Raw genomic sequence first — 18,736 nt, 5'->3', positions numbered from 1 at the left:
CTTCTTCTGGCCAGGGTCCCTGTCGTGTTCCAAGTCTGAGGTCAGAGTCATGGCTGGGGGTCGGGGTCAGAGAGCGGAGGACCTGGTTGGGGGCTGAGGCGGGGCCTTGGTGCCGCGGGGGTCAGGCTCGGTCCAGCCCGCGCGGCCTCCAGGGGGCGCCGCCGCCCGCCCGCCCGCCCGCCCGGCCCCTCGCGGGCTCGCTGGCGCTGTGCGCGGCAGGCGGGGTCGGAGGCGGCGGCGGCTCCGGGGCGCGGGCGGCGGCGGTGGCGGCGGCGGCGGCGGCGGTGGCGGCGACGGCGGCGGCGGCGGCGGCCCGACTGCAGTCCCGGCGGGAGCCGAGCGAGCCGGGCCGGGCCTGAGCCGGCGCCATGGGGCGGCGCCGCCTGTGAGCCGCGGCGAGCGGAGCCGCGGGCGCCCAGCGGGGCCAGGCAGGCGGCGGCGCCCGAGGCCGACGGAGCGGCCGGGCCGGGCCGAGCACGCCGAGCGGAGCGGAGCCGAGCGGCGGGAGAGGCCGCCGCCGCCGCCAAGATGGCGGACCTGGAGGCGGTGCTGGCCGATGTGAGCTACCTGATGGCCATGGAGAAGAGCAAGGCCACGCCGGCCGCGCGCGCCAGCAAGAAGATTCTGCTGCCCGAGCCCAGGTGAGGCGGGCGCCGGCCCCGGCCCGCCGGCCCCTCGGCCCCGCTCCCCGAGCCCCGACCCCGCAGCCCCAGACCACCCGGGCACTGGCCCCGAGACCCCCTCTGCCCCGCCAGCTCTCCGCGTCCCGCAGCCCTGACCGGACCCCTGCGCCCCAGGCCCTGTGCACCTGAACCCGGAGCACCCCAACGCCGGGGCTTTCCAGTTGCACTGGCTCCCCGACCCGCTCAGTGCCCCTGCCCTACTCTGCTGCCTTTCCCTTCACACACTCCGCCTGGCCCCCTTCTCCGTCAGCCCCTCGCCCTTGCCTTCTCCCCCAGAGCCTCCGTGCTCCCCTTTTTCCTCCTCCGGGTGGCCCCGGGTCCCGTGGAGTCCCCTCCTCTGCCTGCCCATCTACCTGGCCTGACTATATCGCCCATCCTTTCGCCGCCCCTACTCTCGGCATCCCCGCCTTGGGGTTCCACACCACCCCCCCCGCCCCTGGTCCCCCTCGGGTGGACACTTCTGTGAGGTTTGGGGCAGACAAGTCTTCCCGGATCTTCCCCATTCTTCTGGCGGGTCACCGGCCTGGGGTGGGGATTGAGAGCGCTTTGGGGGCCGGGGTAGCGTGGGGATCAGGGTATGGTGTGCGCCACATCCCTCAGTCCCTCTCCCCTCGAATCCCTCCTCTGGTGAGGCCCGCCTGTGGTGCCCCGTGGGTACTGTTTGCCAGGGGACGTCCCAGCACCCCTGCAGCAGCTGGACCACAGCTGCCACCTTTCTGTGAGGTAACTGATACCATTGCACCTGATATCCAAGTTTCATCTGTTCAGGATTTGGGCACAGGAGTGGACAGGATACGGACAATAGCTGAGGCTGTCCAGCATTTTACGGCGTCTAGAGTATTTTCCCATTGCCTGAGCCTCACAGCAGCCCATGGGCGGGTAGGTCAGGTGTGGTTTTGTCCCCATGGAACAGGTGGGGAAGCTGAAGGCCCAGAGGTGAGTGGCCTGCCCAGTGTCACCGGCATCCAGGGTGGTGGCTGGCCACCAGATCGGGGCTTCCGGCTTCTGGTTCCACACTGTGTCCACCACTGTGGCCTGAGCCAGGGGGGCCTGGCCATTCTGCATCTACAGGAGCCATGTGCCCACCACGATCTCTCATGCTGCGTGGTGAGGCCAGCCCCAGAAGCTCCTCCATCCCTGCCTAAGAGTTGCCATGCTGGTGCCCTGCCAGCCCAGGAGCCTGGGCCCATCCTAGCTCTCCTGGTCTTATCATGTGACTTTGGGCAAGTCCCTTCCCATTTCTGGGCCTCGGTTTTCTCATCTGTGAAATGTGGATGGTGTGAAATAAGGACTGTGACTCTGTGGCATCCTGAGTTTGAAGCAGGGCCCAAGGCTGCGGCGGTGGGGAGGGGGTACGGTGCCCACGTCTCTGGTGCCCTCCTCTGTGACCCGTTCTCTGGGTTTCAGATTGACTGAACACCAGGCCTGGGAGAGGAAAATTGGCCTGCGTTTTGAAAAGGCCGTTAAGGCCCTTTTTTTCTAAGACATTTGCAATCAGATTTCTCAAAACGGGAACCAGACTGACTGTCAGCTGCGGGCTGTCCAGGGAGCGGCGACAGTTAGAACAGAAATGAGTTCAGAAATGACAAAGCCACGAGGGAGGAAATGGGGGAGTCACACTCTGGGTCTCACAGCGGCTCTCCTTGGTGGCCTTGGCCTCAAGACCCTCTGGCAGGTTGGACTTCTGCAAAGTATGAGGCGGGGCCTTTTCTGGAACTCTCTCTGTTTGGGTAATCTCGCCCCAGAATGCATTGCTCCTGATGGGGCCCCGCCTTGGGTTGGCTCTGCAGGTGTTAGAACCGTGAGCAACAAGATGTTCCTCTTTTCCTGTCCCCTTTACATCCGTGATATTGATGGTGGTGATAGGAGTAATGGTGGAAATTATAATTATTTATTTTTGACCTTTGTCATCTCAGTCGATCCAAAAACTAACCTGTGAGGTTGGCAAGGCCATGCCTTGCATGTAGTAGTTGCTCAAGAAACATCAGGACTGTGTATAGTGTCTGAAACCAGGTGAGCTGTGAGTTTTAGGGGAACACAGGAGGAGACCGAGAGCCAGGTGTCATGGGCTCTCAGGTAGGGTCACCGTCTGGCGGCACCGCATTGGGCAGATTGCCCACACCTGTGAGATGGACTAGAGGAGCAGTGACTGTTAGTGAGCTGAGGCTGGGGAAGGGCCTAGGAATCCAGGCCTCCCGCCTCGGAGGATATGCCACTCTTTGCTTTATGCTTCGCCCACCCCCTGTGTCAGATGTCTCCTGCCCTGAAGATCATTATGACTGTATCTTACGTCTGCCTGGCACTTCCTAGTTTGCAAAGTGCTTTTTACTCCATTTTATCCTTTTCACGACTGTGGGAAACAGGCATGGCAGGTGGTATTTTCCCACTTAATAGTTGAAGCAACTGAGGCTGGGAGAGGGGAAGAGACTTGGTCCCAGAGGCGAGGTGGCACTTGAACTTGGGGTCTCTGGACTCCTGCTATGCATCATTTCTTCCACACACCCCTCTGTACCTCTGCTCTCAGCCCGGTCCTTGTTTTGTGGAATGTGGCAGCTGGCACCCCTGGCCCGGAAGCACAAGGGCAGCCCCCGGCACCATCAAGGCCCAGCCCCTCGCCGCCGGCTGGGATAGAGCTGAGCTGCTGTGGCAAAGCTAGTGCACGGAGGAGATGGCTCCACGCCTGGGGTCAGGGCCAGGGACGAAGGCCGCGGTTTGTCTATGACAAGGTGCCATTTGGAGCCGTTCCCATCGTGAGGTGGTCCCTCTTGGCAGCCTCCCTGCGGCTGGTGCCCAGGTTGTGGCTTGGCCGGGAGCTGGAGCTGCCATCACAGCTCTGACTTCTGAGCGCTGCGGAACAGGAGCTGTTGGGCACAGTGCCACTCAGTTGGCACACGGGCTTTCCCTTCTGTCACCCTATAGAACCCGAGGAAACAGACCCATTTCTCGCACTTCTCATGGAGGGAGGCAGCAGTGCAGCTGGAATCAGGAGACCGGCTTCTAATCCCACCGCAGTCCCAGCTCACATGGGCACCAGCACGTCCCTTATGCTGGCCCAGCCTGCCTCCGTTTCCACCTCGGTAAAACGAGGGGCTGCCCTTCACCGGTGACCTCTCCGCTCCTTCGGCCCTCGGGGTCTGTGGTCTGGGCCTCTCCCTGAAGGAGCCGCTGTCCCGCTTTCCCGGCAGCGGCAGCAGTCCTGCAATTAGCGTCATTTGCTTCATGTGACCACGGAGGCCTCGTGTAATTAATCTCTGGGCTCCTGGCGGAGGAGACCGGCCTGGGCGGTCCCAGGAGATGTCCCTGCCTTCCCTGGTGACAGTGGCAGCCCCAGCGGCAGATGTCAGAGCCCGGTGCCTCTTGCAGCCTCCCATTCTCTCGGCTCTTCCTTTCCTGGTCCCTCCCCCACCGTGGATTTCCTCCTTCCTGCCCTTTTCTGGCTTCCCCGTCTCCCAGACCCGCAGCTCTTCCTCCGCTGCTTCTTCATTCCTGTTAACTCTTTGCTCCCAGGACTTCCTGCCCTTGATTTGTGGAGCGGGAAGAGGTGCAGGGAGTGGTTTTCTCCCTTCCTTCTCCTTCCAGTTCTGCATCACCAGGAGAAACCCTGCTGTTTTCAGCCTTTATCCCTTACCCAGAACTTTCCACTCCAGTAGCAGCGTTCTCCGCCCCCGCCTCCCCCCACAAAACAAGATCCTCTTTTGGGCAGTCATTCCCTCTGGGCCTTTGAAGCCCCCGCGTTCCCCAGGAATGGGTCTCCGGGACATCTTTTCCCATCTGTTCTCCTTTCCAGATCATGGGGTTTCACATTTTTGCCATTAAGTTGCTCGCCCGCCTGCTGTTCCCTCAGTAAAAGGATTTGAAGGGCGCGTGAGCATGACAGGTTGGAATCCGTGTCGGGGAATCTGGGCTCTGTCAACCCGGGAAAAACGTGTCCTATTAATGCACGATTAATTCCTAGTAGTAAACTCCCGGTGACATCAGGTGTAGGCAGGCTCTGCAGCGGTGTTTCCTGCCTGCCCCGGGCACCCAGGGAGGCTCTGCAGGGGGGCCGAGCACCTGGGGGCCGGTGGGGTGGGTCTGCGTGCACACGGCTGGTGCTTCCAGGATACCGCGCTCCCGCCTCAGAACAGACAGCAGAAGCCACGAGCACGTGAGAGTCTTTGAGGAGCGCACAGCCTCCAGCACACCTGCCCTTTGTTCCTGTGGCCCCGAGGGGCCAGTGTCCTCTGCTGGACACATAAGACAGAGTCACACTCGAGTTCTCACTAACCTGTTTCAAACAGGAAAAATGAGGCGTTTGGCTGCCGCCTTTTCTAAAACAATAACCTGCCCTCTCTGCATCGCTGCTGACAGGGAGGGTAGTGTCTCCGCGGGCCAAAGAGCGGGGTTTTAGAAGTGGGTTTTCAGGTGTGAATGTGTTCGCAGCTCTGTTCTCTGAGCAGGGGGTTCTCTGACTCTGGAGGCCATTCTGGGTTTGGGGTCGGGGATGGCCCCCTTTCTGGGAGCTGCAGGGCAGGGAGCCCTGGAAGCTGTTCTGAGGTGATGGCAGCAGTGAATTGCGGGGTGTAGAGGTCGTGATGTGTGACAAGGCCGCCGGAGTGCCTTTTCCCGCACATCCTGCAAGCTGTCACTTTGTGGCCACCGTGCCCTGGGGAGCCTGGGTCGCTGCGGACACTCGTGGTGGGCTCGTGTGTGGTGCCCCGTGCTGTCATTTTCTCTTCTCTGGCCCAGGACTTGCTCCAGAGTTGGCCGTTTGGGTTGGTCTTCCCCATTTGATGTGTGGCCCTGTCCTCGAGCTCAGAGGATGTTGTCAGCCCCAAGGAGAGTCATTGAGAAATATTAATAAGAATCCCCAGGGGACTTCCTCATGCTGCTGCCACCTCGGTGCCAGGTTTCCTGGAAATGCCACGGAGGAGCGTCCCAGCCACGGCTGCAGCCTCTGATCTGCTGGCTTAACCGCCGTCGCCTCCCAGAGCGTGACGGTTCCCGGCGTGGCTGCACCATGCCCGCCAGGCCCGGAGTCCCCGGGCCAGCTTGCACCGTCCTCGGTTTCGTGGTTCTGGCATTCCTGTCACACGGGAGCATAGGAGCCATGGCCCTTGGCCGGCCAGGTGCCGGCCAAGGCTGCCCCCAGCCTGATGGGCTCCCGCAGCCACTGGCAGTGGGTGGAGGGCAAGGTGGGCAGGGCAAGAGTCCGGGGTCCCCTGGGACTCTGTACCCAGCTCTCCGGCAGAGGCTGGGCTAGGCCCTTGCCTGGTGGGAGGCCCTTTCTCAGGGAGGGCTGGACATTTTCTTGCCACTAACTTGGTTGGGACTCAGGGTGAGCTACTCAGCTTCTTCTGGCCTTGATTTCCTCACCATCAAGATGAGTGTGTTTGCTTCTGACCCTGCGGTCCCTCCCCGTCCATACAAGCTACGGTTTGTGACCCTGAGTGGGTGTCATCTGTGAGGCCCGTGTACCACAGAGTGAAGGACTTAGCTTTCCCTTTGAACCATGTGGTGCCGGAAGGTGCCGGAAGTCCTCCCCTTCAGCCCTAACCCCCTCCCTGCCGTCCCATCACCCCAGCCCGTGCTCTGGGCTGGGAGGGCGGAAGTGCTCTCTCCCCTGGTGTCAGGCTGGGCCTGCTCCTCAGAGCAGCTGGAGCCAGAGTGAGCAGCCCTGGCTGTCGGGCAGCAGGGCCGGGCAGCTCCTGTCAGGGGGCCCTTGCTCCTTTGGCAGGGCAGGTATTGGGCTCTGCCCACTGGGGCCCCCAGACTGTGCGGCACGAGTGCCTGAGGCTGGTCTGTGAGCAGAGTGGAGTGGCAGCCGCTCAGGCTCAGGTTCGGGGGTGGGGTGCTCATGGGCCCAGCCGCGGGGCAGGCTTGCCAGTCAGAGCCCCACCCTCTGAGGACACAGCAGGTGTGGGGCTGAGACCCCAGCAAGACCGGGTGGCTTCTGGTCACATTCCAGAAGGAGGCGCTTGCTGGGGGTTCCAGCAGGAGGGCTCCCTTCAGGAGAGGGAGGGAGCTGACGGCCCTCGCAGCAGGGCTGCGTTCTCTTGCTGTGTCCTCTCCGCCTTTTTCAGTGGCCAGCTCAGTGTTGGCAATTCAGCATTTGTTGACATCCTCATTTTACAAGTGGGGAAACTGGACATTTAAAGTCTGTGACTTGGCCTGGCCTCAGGGAGGGAGGTGGGGAGGGCCATTTGGAGCCCAGGCCTGGGTACTGGTCCGACTGCAGCAACTAAGGCCACTGAGGCCGTTCCCTGGAGGGGCTGGGTCCTTCGGGGGCTGGGGGTGGGGCTGGGGCGGGGAGGGTGCAGATACTGGGCTCTCTGGACAACCTGGAGTCCATCTGGGGACCACGTGCTCCTGGATATCAGAGTTGTTGACCTGGGCGGGGACAGGAATGCTGCTCTGGGGCCTTCGCCACTCAGACTCCGCCAGTATCAGGGAGAGGGGGTAGGAGATGAAGGTGACCCAGCCCAGGAGGCCGCCACCGCCTCCTGTGCCAGCCTGTACTTGCCACCCTGGCGGGAGCATCCCCCATAACACACTTGTCTAACCTGCCAGCTCCCTGGGCTCCAGCCCTGTGGGAATGGACAGGAAACCCTAACGTTGCAGCCTTGGGGGCCTCTCCTTCAAGGACTCCGCCGAGTCTGACCTCGTGTTTGGTTGGGGGGGTGTGTTTATTTTATTTAGAAAACATTTTTTCTTTTTAAGGAAGAAAGTGGAAGTGCTGCGGGCTGAGAAGAATGCTGTGGCCATCCACCCTGTGCAGCCTTCCGAGGGAGGCAGGGTCTGGCCACTGAGCAGCGCGGAGCCCGGGCCTTTCCTCCGCGCCCTGGGCCGAGCCGGTGGCAGAGCCCCCAGGAGGGCAGAAGGCCCGCGCCGGGTGCCATGCCTGGAGAGGAGCTGGCGGCTCCGCTCTCTCGCGGGCAGGCCCTCTGCGAGCGTGTTTCCCGGCCTTTGCACGTCCAGCCCACGAGCCCGCGGCGGGAAGTGGCGGCACTGCTCTGGGCTGGGCATTCCCATCGCGCCGCCTTGGCTGAGCTGGCGCCAGTCTTGCTGGTTCAGGGGCAGGGGCTTCCCAGTGACTACTGCAGGGGCTATGCCCAGCTGCCCCGTAGGGTCATCTGACAGGCCGGAGTCACCCTGCCTGTCACCTGCATCTGCCTGTCTGGACGTTCCCTCTGACTATCCAGCCCCATGGAAGATCGACATCTTGTGATATTTCTTCCCTCTTTATTGCTTTGTCCACCTCCCAGGAGAAATCTGGCCCTCGCAGGGTCCCCGGGCTCCACACCCCTACCTCCCGGCTGCCTGGTCTCGTGACCCTGCCAAGCCTTCGCTACCTTGGACTGGGCCCACCCCGCTGTGCTTCACCCAGCACACCCCCCGGCCTGTTTCCCTGTCCGAACGGGAGGCCCCAAGCTGTCCCTCGCAGAGCTGGGAGCCCTGAGAGATCGGCGCAGAATGCGCCCCACAGACTCCCTGGGCTCCCTGTCTCCAGTCCGCAGGCCCCAGGGTGGGGGCTGTGTCTTGCTCAGTGTCACAGATTTTTTAGCTTCTGATGTGTGTGAAGTGCATGAGGGACTTGGGGGCTGGTCTCACCTCCTGAGTCCCTGGGAGTCCCACGGGGCCAGGGAGATGTGTCCTTGACGGTGGCTGGTGGACGTGAGCAGGTGTGTGGCCCCCAGGAGGGGAGAGTGTGCCAGCGTGGCTGAGGGCCACGTCCCGGCCTTGGAGTCCCTGTGGTTGTGGAGGGCGTCCTCACTTTCTGGGAGGGAACCGGCTCTGACGTGGTAGTTCAGGGCCACTGGGCCGTTGGCCCTCAGCTGGGGCTCTTCCCTTGTCGGCTGGAGTCACAGGATGGTGACACAGGAGGGCTGTCCAGGTCATCGGCACCCTTCTTCCTGTTGGAGACAGTTTTCGGAGGAGGTCACGGCATCTCTGAGCGTCTGGGGGGAGGGGTCACAGCTCCAGGACTGCTCACGCCGGCTCTGCACGCTCCCATGTTGTCTTGCGTGGCCCGAATGCGGACGAGGGCCCGGGAGGGCCTGGGCCTCCACCCAGACCACCTGAGAAGGAAAGTGCTGAGCAGGACAGGGCAGGAGTCGCCCCACCTGCGAGCCCAGGCCAGGGGTTGGGCGGCGTCTGCTGGCTGCACTGGCCCTGCCTGGAGCCTTCTCTCCTCAGGCCGCCTCTCTGATGGGGCCCGGGGCCTCAAGACCCCCAGAGGGCCTCGTCAGCTCTTCTTCTGTCCTTCCATCCATCCATCCAACAGACGAGCCTGCTCCTACCCCACCTTGTTTCTTCCCCTCCTTGCTGGCCCAGTGTCGTCAGCTACCTGGGCTTCCTCCTGTGGTACCTACCCCCAGCAGAGTCTGCCCGCTCACCCGCCGCCCTGGACCGAGCTTCCCAAGTGTTGTCTGCTGAGCCTCCGCCCTGCCCCGTGGCTCATCCCTGGCTGGGTCTTCCCTGCCTGCCCCCATGCCCACCCACCTGCCCTGGACTTTGTCACCTGTGACATCCTGTTTGCATTTGAGGAACCCAGTGAGGTTCTGCCTTCTCCACACGGCCTCTCCCAATGACCCAGAACATTCTTTCCTGTCTGAGTCTCCTCCAGATGACAGGGCCCCACTCAGGCTTTGTCTCATGCTGTCTAATGTCACAGAACCACCAGTGCAGGACTGGGAGGGCCTGCCTGGGGGGGGCAGGGTTGCATGGCACCTTCCACTAGGTGATGGGCAGCAGGACCCTGTGCTGGGCTCCAACAGGGGTACGGGGATACAGAGAGGTGGGCACACAGAGTCCTCTTCATCCGTGGCCTGCTGGCAGCCCCACGTATCCTGAGGCCTGTGAGCATCGTACAGGCTCAGGTGTGACTGCCCAGCACGGCCCTCCGTATGGGCAGCTGGAACCCAGGCTAGTGAGGTCCAAATGGGACCACAGCTGGTTGGTAGGGTGGGACTGCAGGTGGCCCAGGAAAGGAGAGGAAGGGACAGCAAGAGGTGACTGAGGCGTGAAGCGTGGCCAGGTGTGGCTTTCCCAGACAGCACTCGGCAGTGGGGGGAGATAGCCGGGGGCGGGGAGTGTGGGCTTGGGCTTCCGTGGTCACAACAGTGGCCTCTGCTCTGCTGCCCTCCCAGGCGACCCAGGGGCAGGGGGTTTTACCTCGGGTATCAGGGACACGGGAGCTGAGGCTTGGCTTTTCTTTTTCAATATTGAGAGATAATTCACATAACATAAAATTCATCATGTTGAAGTGTACGATTCAACACATTTACTGCAACCTTCACCACTGCCTGATTCCAGAACATTTCCTTCACCTTATAAAGAAACCCTGTGCCCATTAGAAGTTATTCCCCTTTTCTTCTCCAGCCTGACACTCACTAGCCTGCTTTCTGTCTGTAGACTTGCCTGTTCTGGACAGGTGGTATAAATGGAATCATATAACATGTGGCCTTTTGTGACTGTCCGTTCACGTAGCAGAATCCTCTTAGGTTTATCCATACCGTGCGCACACGCACACCAGCACTTCACTCCATTTCCTGGCCAAGTAGTATCCCATTGTCGGGATGGGCCATATTTTCGTGACCCATCATTTGCTGATGGGTGAGTCCTGGCTTTTGAGGTTTGGCCAAGTTCCTAAAGCCAGACAAGGCAGCGCTGGGACCAGGCTTCTGAGCAGCCACCTGCTGGTCACCCTAGCTGTGGGGGACAGAGCCTTGGTAGACAGGCACAGCATTGCTCAGGTCCCTCTGGTGTGGCCACGGTCAGGTCCAACAGGGGTGGCTGCCTTCTTGGAGGGAGCGATGACACCCACCAGCAGTGCCCTCCACTCTGGATTCTGGGAGAGGAAGCAGCGACCTTCCAGGGAAGCAGGGCCAGCAGGCCTGACAGGAGCCTTGGGGGCTCCAGGTCACCCCGGCCCCTGTGTCTTTCAGCATCCGCAGCGTCATGCAGAAGTACCTGGAGGACCGGGGCGAGGTGACCTTTGAGAAGGTCTTCTCCCAGAAGCTGGGTGAGTACGGTGGGGGCTCTGCCGGCCCTGGGGCTTCTGCCACTTGTCCTGCTGCCCAGGCCTGGGGGGGTGTGGGCAGGATGACGCCGGGGCCGCCTTCCTGCCCCCATCCCAGCCGACTGGGCTGTGCTCCCCTCTCCCAGGAGGTTTGGCCTCCCAACCACCGGGGCAGGGGGCAGGGCAGCCAGCGAGCCCCCCGCCTCCCCCGGTGACAGCAGGCAGGGCGGTGACGTAGTGCCCTCCCAGCCCCTGGCCGTCAGCCCCGGAGCCCCCTGAAGGGGCGGGGCCAGCAGTCTCCCAGGGCCGCCAGGGAAGTTCCTCCTTTGGGGTTTGTTTTTGAGAGTTGCAGCTTCCCCTTGGTGCAGGCACAGCTGCTCGGGGCCGTTGGTAGAACTGACAGGAAGGGGCGGGGCCCTTCCTGTGGCGCCCGCCAGGCTGTGGTCGCCCCCGCCACCCCCACGGGCCTTCTTTGTGAGCAGCCTGCTTTGGCCGGCCCCTCCGTTCCTCGTCCTCAGTGCCCGTGTCTTAGAGGCTTCGTGGGTCCACCCCACGGACCTGGCACACAGGGAAGGGTGAGGCGGGGCACAGGGAAGCAGGCTCCGGCCACACACAGCTCCGGCTCTGAAATGGGAGTGGCCCGGCCTGGCAGGATCGGGGCGTTGGAGGTCAGGCTTAGCGAGTCAGTGTGTCGGGAAGCACGCCGTGTGGGTCCCCTGCCTGTGCTGTGTGACCTGGCACATTGCTTCACCTCTCTGAGTCTCACCTGGGAGCTAGGACTCAGGAGCCCCGCTGCCGAAGACTGTTGGAGGGCCAGGTGAGGCGGTGGCAGTGAAAGCCCCTGGCCCATGGGAAGCCCTGGTCACAAGTTACTAAAGGCATACTCTCGAAAGGCCAGTCTGCCCTTACCAGAAGTGCTGGCCGCGAGCTCTGGCAGAGGTGGAGGTGCCCAGGCAGTGGGGACGGTGCCCCCAAGAGGTGTGGAAAGTCACCCAGCTCGAGCCTGGTCACGCGTGTTGGGCTGGAGGGAGTAGAGACCACCCTTCCTTCTGCTTTGCCCTCCAGGGCTGCTCTGGGGCCAGGCTTCCGGCCCCCGTCCCTGGGGAGGATGAGGCCTAGCCCACGCAAGGTCTCCCGTGAGCCCTTCCTGCAGCCCGTCTCACCTCTTCCCTTCCCCAGAGGCCCATGCCCTGTGAGGCCCCCTGCACCAAGGCCACACTCTCTGGCCTGTCCTTCCCAGGACCTGCCACTGGACAGAAGGGCCCTGAGTTCTACCCATGCTGCCGCACACCGCCTGCCTGACAGGTCTCCCTGAGCCTCGGTTTCCCCAGCTGGACCTGCCCTCCCTGTCTGCCTGTTTCTCATGGCTGCTGTGAAAATCAGCCAGATGACAGAGGGGGGTGTAAGGCCCAGGGAGAGGGACACCCCCCCGCCCCCACCCGGAGGCTGCCTTCCTGCCCCCACGCGGCAGCCCTGGCCTGGGCTGGGTGGACCTCACTGACCCTGCACAGCCTGACCGGTGGGTGTGTCGCCCTCCTTGAGGAGCTACAGGCCCCAGACTGCAGTGAGAGGGTGGGGGACCCAGGCGCCAGAGTCTACTCCCCACCTCTGCCTCACCAGGGCACCTGTCACTTTCTAGCCATCATCTGAGGAAGCAGATTCTGAGAGGGGTAGAGATGCAGGCGCCCCGACCCCGAATCCAAGAATCTTTGGTTGGCGACAGCCTCCGAGGCCACCTTGCCCAGCCTCTGCCTGGGGCAGAGATCACCTCTGCCACCTCCTCGGCCAGTTCTGCCCAGGAAGCCCCAAGCCCACCCCACCCTCCATGATGGGCAGGGCTCTGCGGGGTGTGTGGCTCGGCGTGATGCACGATGCTTGCTTTCAGGGTACCTGCTCTTCCGAGACTTCTGCCTGAAGCACCTGGAGGAGGCCAAGCCCTTGGTGGAGTTCTACGAGGGGGTGAGGCTGGGCTAGCCTGGCCCTGCTGTGCATGGAGAAAGGGGCAGGGCTGGGGCTGCTTTCGCTGAATCTGTAAGACACCCCCGCGCCCCGCTGGGCCAAAGCTCACCTGTGGGGATCTTGTCCTCTAGATCAAGAAATACGAGAAGCTGGAGACAGAGGAGGAACGCCTGGCCTGCAGCCGGGAGATCTTTGACACGTACATCATGAAGGAGCTGCTGGCCTGCTCACACGTGAGTGCCCGGGCCCGCGTGCTGGCAGGGGCGTGGGGACGGGAGGGGTGGCCCCGTGGAGAACGAACACACCTCTGTCTTCCCCAGCCCTTCTCGAAAAGCGCCATCGAGCACGTCCAGGGCCATCTGGCGAAGAAGCAGGTGCCTCCGGATCTCTTCCAGGTGTGTGCTGGCCTTTTCCCCGCTGCTGCCCAGCCCGGCCGGGGTCCCCCTTGGGCAGCACAGGTCCCAGAGCCTGGTCAGCTCCCACTCTGGCTCAGCCACCAACCTCCCGCTTCCTCCTGTAGCCATACATCGAAGAGATCTGTCAGAACCTCCGAGGAGATGTGTTCCAGAAATTCATTGAGAGGTGAGAGCGGGCTGTGAGCGGCAGCAGAAGGTGGGGAAGGGCCGCTCTGAGAAGGGGCGTGGATGGCGCGGAGGAGAGAAGCCAGCCTGCTTTAGTCCCCAACGCGCGGGCCCCTGGGGCTGTCTACACGCCAGCGCGGGGGCTCCTAAGAGGTCGTCACCTCCCCGACACTCCCCGACACTCCCGCCCCACCCTTCCCAGCACCAGGCACCTCCAAGCCTGTCCAGGGAGGGTCGAAAGGGAGCGAGGGACCACCCACGCATCTTCCCTCCCATGGACTGTCTAGCCCCTTGCTGGGCCCGTCGGGGTTGAGAAGCATCAGGCTGGTGGTAGGGATGGGCCCGAGAGGACACACTGCCACCCCGCTGCCCAGTGTGGCCTTCACGGTGCATGGGAGTTGTAGGGAGATTTCAGCTCCACGCAGGGAACAGCTTTCTTAATGTCCCAGCTGCTTAGTCGTGGAGTGGGGGCTTCACAGGGAATGAGTGGTGTGTCCCTGGAAGTATGCAAGCAGGGATGGGGTGAGTATTGTTGTGGATGTGGTAGCAGGAAGTCGGGGTCAGACTGGAAGACCTCACCTCTAAGCTTATCTCATCCCAGCAGGAACCCACAGACAGACAGCAGCGCCAGCATTGTGGGGACTGGGGGCAGCTCGGGCTGGCAGTCTTCCTGGGCAACCCCAGAAGAGGGCACTGCGGCTCGGGAGTCCAGGGGATGGTAGTGGGTGAGGCCGGCTCACCCCAGCATCATTTCACTCACTTTCTAAGGCTCAACTGAGCCTGGTTTCTTCTCTCGCAGCGATAAATTCACACGATTTTGCCAGTGGAAGAATGTGGAGCTCAACATCCATGTGAGTGGGCTGGGTGGGCGTGGAGAGCCCCCTCCCTGCTGCCCCTCCCCAGGGACCCGGGCCCCAGGGCTGGGCCAGGGCCGGGGAGGCCAGGGGAGTCGACCCTTCAACGCCCAGGGGCTGGCTGTGGGGTTGGTGCAGGAGCCCAGCGGGGACAGCTCAAGGCAGGGAAGCACATGGCGACGGTGGCCCCAGGGCGGGGCCCAGGCATCCTACAGTGACCCCGTTGCTGCCGTCCCCGCAGCTGACCATGAACGACTTCAGCGTGCACCGTATCATCGGGCGAGGGGGCTTCGGCGAGGTCTACGGGTGCCGGAAGGCCGACACGGGCAAGATGTGAGCACTTGGTGGCATGCCTGAGGGAGAGGAGGGCCACGGAGGGGTGCCCTGAATGGGCAGGTGTCCGCAGAGGGCCACACACGGTTCTTGCTCTGTTACCTGCCGTGGCCCCTGGAGCCCCGGCCCACCAGCACTTCTGCCCTCTCTCTGTCTCTGTGTGTCATACGCTTGTCATGGTGTCTAGTCTTCCCCACAAGGGCCCTGAGGACTGCCCACCCCACCTCACCCCTGGGGCCCTGCACTGCAGGTGCCAGCAGACCGCCTGACCAACCAGCCCCTCCCCTGTAGGTATGCCATGAAGTGTCTGGACAAGAAGCGCATCAAGATGAAGCAAGGGGAGACACTGGCCCTGAACGAGCGCATCATGCTCTCCCTCGTCAGCACCGGGGTGAGCGGGCAGCTGGCCACCAGCTCAGCCTTTGGCTCCGAACCTGGCACAGCTTCTGCTGACCTCCTCTCCCACCCCTTCCTAGGACTGCCCGTTCATCGTCTGCATGTCGTACGCGTTCCACACGCCAGACAAGCTCAGCTTCATCCTGGATCTCATGAACGGTGAGTGCCCGGCCTGGCCCCAGGTGGACCTCGGGGCTGGGGGCCGGGGTGGGAGCTGAGCACCCCCCTGCTCGGCTGCTTCCCTCAGGCGGGGACCTGCACTACCACCTGTCCCAGCACGGGGTCTTCTCTGAGGCCGACATGCGCTTCTACGCGGCCGAGATCATCCTGGGCCTGGAGCACATGCACAACCGCTTTGTCGTCTACCGGGACCTGAAGGTGAGGCGCCCCGCCCTCCTCCCAGCACGGGCTGCCCCCGTTCCCAAGACAGGCCCGGCCCGGCTCCTCGCCTGCGCGCCCCCGACCCAGGGCCCTGTCCCTGGACACCCATACCCTCTAGAGCAAAGACAGCGCCCCAGCTGGCGTCTTGCCCGGCCGGGCCCTGTCCTGAGCTGCTCGGGGGACGGCTCACTGGGCTTCCTCCACAGCCGGCCAACATCCTGCTGGACGAGCATGGCCACGTGCGCATCTCAGACCTGGGCCTGGCCTGCGACTTTTCCAAGAAGAAGCCCCACGCCAGCGTGTGAGTGCCCCAGCCCCCTCTCCCTTCCCGCACCCTCCACCAGACCCACTCATGGCCTCCTTGCTCCCACAGGGGCACCCACGGGTACATGGCCCCCGAGGTTCTGCAGAAGGGCGTGGCCTACGATAGCAGCGCCGACTGGTTCTCCCTGGGCTGCATGCTCTTCAAGCTGCTGCGAGGGTGAGCGGCCGTCCCGGGGCGGTGGGGGGGGCGGGACAGAGACAGGCTCTTCCCCAGGCCAGCCAGAGCGGGGCGGGGGTGGGGGGTGGCGGGACAGAGACAGGCTCTTCCCCAGGCCGGCAAGGATCGTCCATGCTGCCTGCCTCAGTTTCCCATTCCCGTCCTCTGACCTTGGACTTCGGCCTTTCTTGCCCAGGCATAGCCCTTTCCGGCAGCACAAGACCAAAGACAAGCATGAGATCGACAGAATGACATTGACCATGGTGCGTGGAGGGTCCCAGCCCGGGGAGGCTGGGCGGAGTCCACGGGGGGCCACAGTGAGGCTGGAGTCTCCTGCGGGCATCAGGGTCTCACCCGCCAGCAGCCATCTCCAGCCGCTTAACCCCACTCTGGCCTCCTTCCCTGTAGGCTCTCGTCTCTCTGTCGTCAGAGCAGAGATGCCTGCTAGGGGCCAGTTAGGAAGCTCTCCCTCTGCTGGGGGCCTGGACCCTCCTGCCCCTGCCCCAAGCAGCCTCAGGAGCCCCAGAGCTGGGATGGGGCCCGGGCCTCTGCCAATATCCCCCTACTCCTCCCTGCAGGCTGTGGAGCTGCCCGACTCCTTTTCCCCTGAGCTCCGCTCCTTGCTGGAGGGGCTGCTACAGAGAGACGTCAACAGGAGGCTAGGCTGCCTGGGCCGAGGGTGAGTGCCTGAGACCAGGGCCATTGTCCCAGGCCTTCCCTCCCTGCTGGGCCCTGGGTGGTGTCCACGCTGCTGTGTCTAGGCCTCTGCAGTGGGCTGCTGGGCCAGTCTGCCCAAGCCTCTGCCTGTGCCCCTAAGAAGACAAGGCCTGTGTCCTGTCACTGGAGCCTCGTCCATGGTCCCAGCCTCCTTTGAAGAGTTCACAAACTGGGGCGTGGCCAGCCCTGCCCAGTGTTCTCAGGGGGAGGGCTGCCTGCGGTGCAGCTGCTGGAGGTGGGTGTGGACCAGCTTCCCGAGGGGCCTTGTAACACAGATGATGAGGGCAGCAGCCTTTTATGTTTATTAAACATACACTAAGCGCTGGGCACGATGTTGCAAGATTCACAATATTAAAACTCACGGCAGCCCTACGATGTGGGAACTGCTGTTCTCCCCGTTTTAGAGATGGGGAAACCGGATGAGGTTTAAAGGACTTGCCCAAGGTCGCAGAGCCAGAGAGTGGCTGAACCAGGAGTTAACCTGGGCCACCTGCCCCACAGCCCAGGCTTTGCCCCCTGGCCTGGGTGGTGCCAAGCCCCGATGACCCGCTCTCCCTGCAGGGCCCAGGAAGTGAAGGAGAGCCCCTTCTTCCGTTCCCTGGACTGGCAGATGGTCTTCCTGCAGAAGGTAACAGCCTGGGGGCCGGGGCCGGGGCCGGGTGGGGCCCTCTGTAGCCCCTGCCCCGAGCTGATGCCCAGCCCCTGTTCTGCTGCAGTACCCTCCCCCGCTAATGCCCCCACGAGGGGAGGTGAATGCGGCAGACGCCTTCGACATTGGCTCCTTTGATGAGGAGGACACAAAAGGAATCAAGGTACTGGGCCTTGCCTGGCCTCTCAGCCCTGAGCTCTAAGCCCAGCCCGGCTGGCATCCTCCTCCCTCCTCTGCCCTGTGAGACCCCCATGCCAGCCCCGTCTGCCTGTTGGGCCTCAGGCTTCTCCTCCCCAAACATCCCTGGGGGCGGCAGTTGGACCAGACCACCCTGCCCTGGGGCCCTGCGGCCAGGCAGGCCTGTGGCCGATGGATGTCTCTTCCCTGGCCCTGCGGTGAAGTTACTGGACAGCGACCAGGAGCTCTACCGCAACTTCCCCCTCACCATCTCGGAGCGGTGGCAGCAGGAGGTGGCAGAGACTGTCTTCGACACCATCAACGCTGAGACGGACCGGCTGGAGGCCCGCAAGAAAACCAAAAACAAGCAGCTGGGCCACGAGGAAGGTGAGGGTCGGCGGCTGCTGTGGGCGCCCAGTGCCCACCTTAAAGATCGGAAACAGGCTCAGGTTTCAGCCAAGGTCACAGCCAGAGAGCAGCCGACCCAGGATTCAAACCCGGGCGGAGCGGGCCCGGCTGAGTCCCCCTCTCTTACTCTCTTGCATCAGACTACGCCCTGGGCAAGGACTGCATCATGCACGGCTACATGTCCAAGATGGGCAACCCCTTCCTGACCCAGTGGCAGCGGCGGTACTTCTACCTGTTCCCCAACCGGCTCGAGTGGCGGGGCGAGGGCGAGGCCCCGGTAAGGAGCGGGCCGGGGCCGGGAGCCCCTGGGGTTGGCGGCTGGCGGGGCCTGTCCCGCGCCCTCACCGCCCACTCCCCGCCCTGCAGCAGAGCCTGCTGACCATGGAGGAGATCCAGTCGGTGGAGGAGACACAGATCAAGGAGCGAAAGTGCCTCCTCCTCAAGATCCGCGGCGGCAAGCAGTTCGTCCTGCAGTGCGACGTGAGTGGGGGCCCGGGGCGGTGGGCGGGGGCGGGGCCAGAGTGGCCTTCGGGCCCCCCCTGACAGACCTCGGGGTGTGTGCAGAGCGACCCCGAGCTGGTGCAATGGAAGAAGGAGCTGCGTGACGCCTACCGCGAGGCCCAGCAGCTGGTGCAGCGGGTGCCCAAGATGAAGAACAAGCCGCGCTCGCCTGTCGTGGAGCTGAGCAAGGTGCCGCTGGTGCAGCGCGGCAGCGCCAACGGCCTCTGACCTGCTGCCGCCACCCGCCCGGCCGCCCTCCTGCCCGCCCGCCTTTTATAAACCTCTAATTTATTTTGTTGAATTTTTATTATTTGTTTTCCCGCCAAGCGGAAAAGGTTTTATTTTGTAATTATTGTGATTTCCTGTGGCCCCAGCCTGGCCCAGCCCCCAGGGAGGGGCCCGCTTGCCTTGGCTCCCGCTGCCGCCCACCCAGCCACTGTCCAGCCACCCTCGGCCCCGCCTCCAGGGGCCACCCACCCCCGGTGTCTTCCCGTGCAGGGAGAGCAGCCGCCCCCAGCGGCCCTCCTGCCCCTTCCCCAGGGATGGTGCCACGTGGAGTTGGGCCACCTCCAGCTCTGTGCCCACAGCCCAGCTGGGTGGCCCGGCATTCCCCAGC

The 18,736-nt window shown here is 63.2% G+C and overlaps 1 protein-coding gene across 1 annotated transcript; it reads left to right on the top strand.

Moving 5' to 3' along the window:
- The first annotated feature begins 306 nt into the window (after positions 1-306).
- On the top strand, positions 307-18,355 carry GRK2 (G protein-coupled receptor kinase 2). Its single transcript, XM_079930455.1, has 21 exons — positions 307-641; positions 10,610-10,686; positions 12,569-12,642; positions 12,774-12,875; positions 12,963-13,037; positions 13,163-13,224; positions 14,023-14,074; positions 14,319-14,410; positions 14,702-14,801; positions 14,887-14,965; positions 15,054-15,184; positions 15,394-15,488; positions 15,561-15,668; positions 15,865-15,931; positions 16,247-16,347; positions 16,947-17,013; positions 17,102-17,197; positions 17,436-17,598; positions 17,760-17,896; positions 17,986-18,099; positions 18,184-18,355. Exons 1-21 carry the CDS (start codon positions 529-531, stop codon positions 18,346-18,348), a joined length of 2,070 nt encoding a protein of 689 aa, XP_079786581.1. The 5' UTR covers positions 307-528; the 3' UTR covers positions 18,349-18,355.
- The last annotated feature ends 381 nt before the right edge of the window (positions 18,356-18,736 follow it).

The sequence above is a fragment of the Stenella coeruleoalba genome (assembly GCF_951394435.1).
Source record: "Stenella coeruleoalba genome assembly, chromosome: 8".
NCBI lineage: Eukaryota > Metazoa > Chordata > Mammalia > Artiodactyla > Delphinidae > Stenella > Stenella coeruleoalba.
Note: the sequence above shows the minus strand (reverse complement) of the source record. Positions and strands in the feature narration are given on the sequence as shown.

What these genes read in the sequence shown, in the direction of transcription:
- GRK2 (XM_079930455.1), top strand. Translation starts at nt 529, where the DNA reads ATGGCGGACCTGGAGGCGGTGCTGGCCGATGTGAGCTACCTGATGGCC. An exon ending in TGGTGGAGTTCTACGAGGGG is followed by an intron (nt 12,643 to 12,773) that starts GTGAGGCTGGGC and finishes CTTGTCCTCTAG; the next exon opens with ATCAAGAAATACGAGAAGCT. An exon ending in AGGACACAAAAGGAATCAAG is followed by an intron (nt 17,198 to 17,435) that starts GTACTGGGCCTT and finishes CCTGCGGTGAAG; the next exon opens with TTACTGGACAGCGACCAGGA.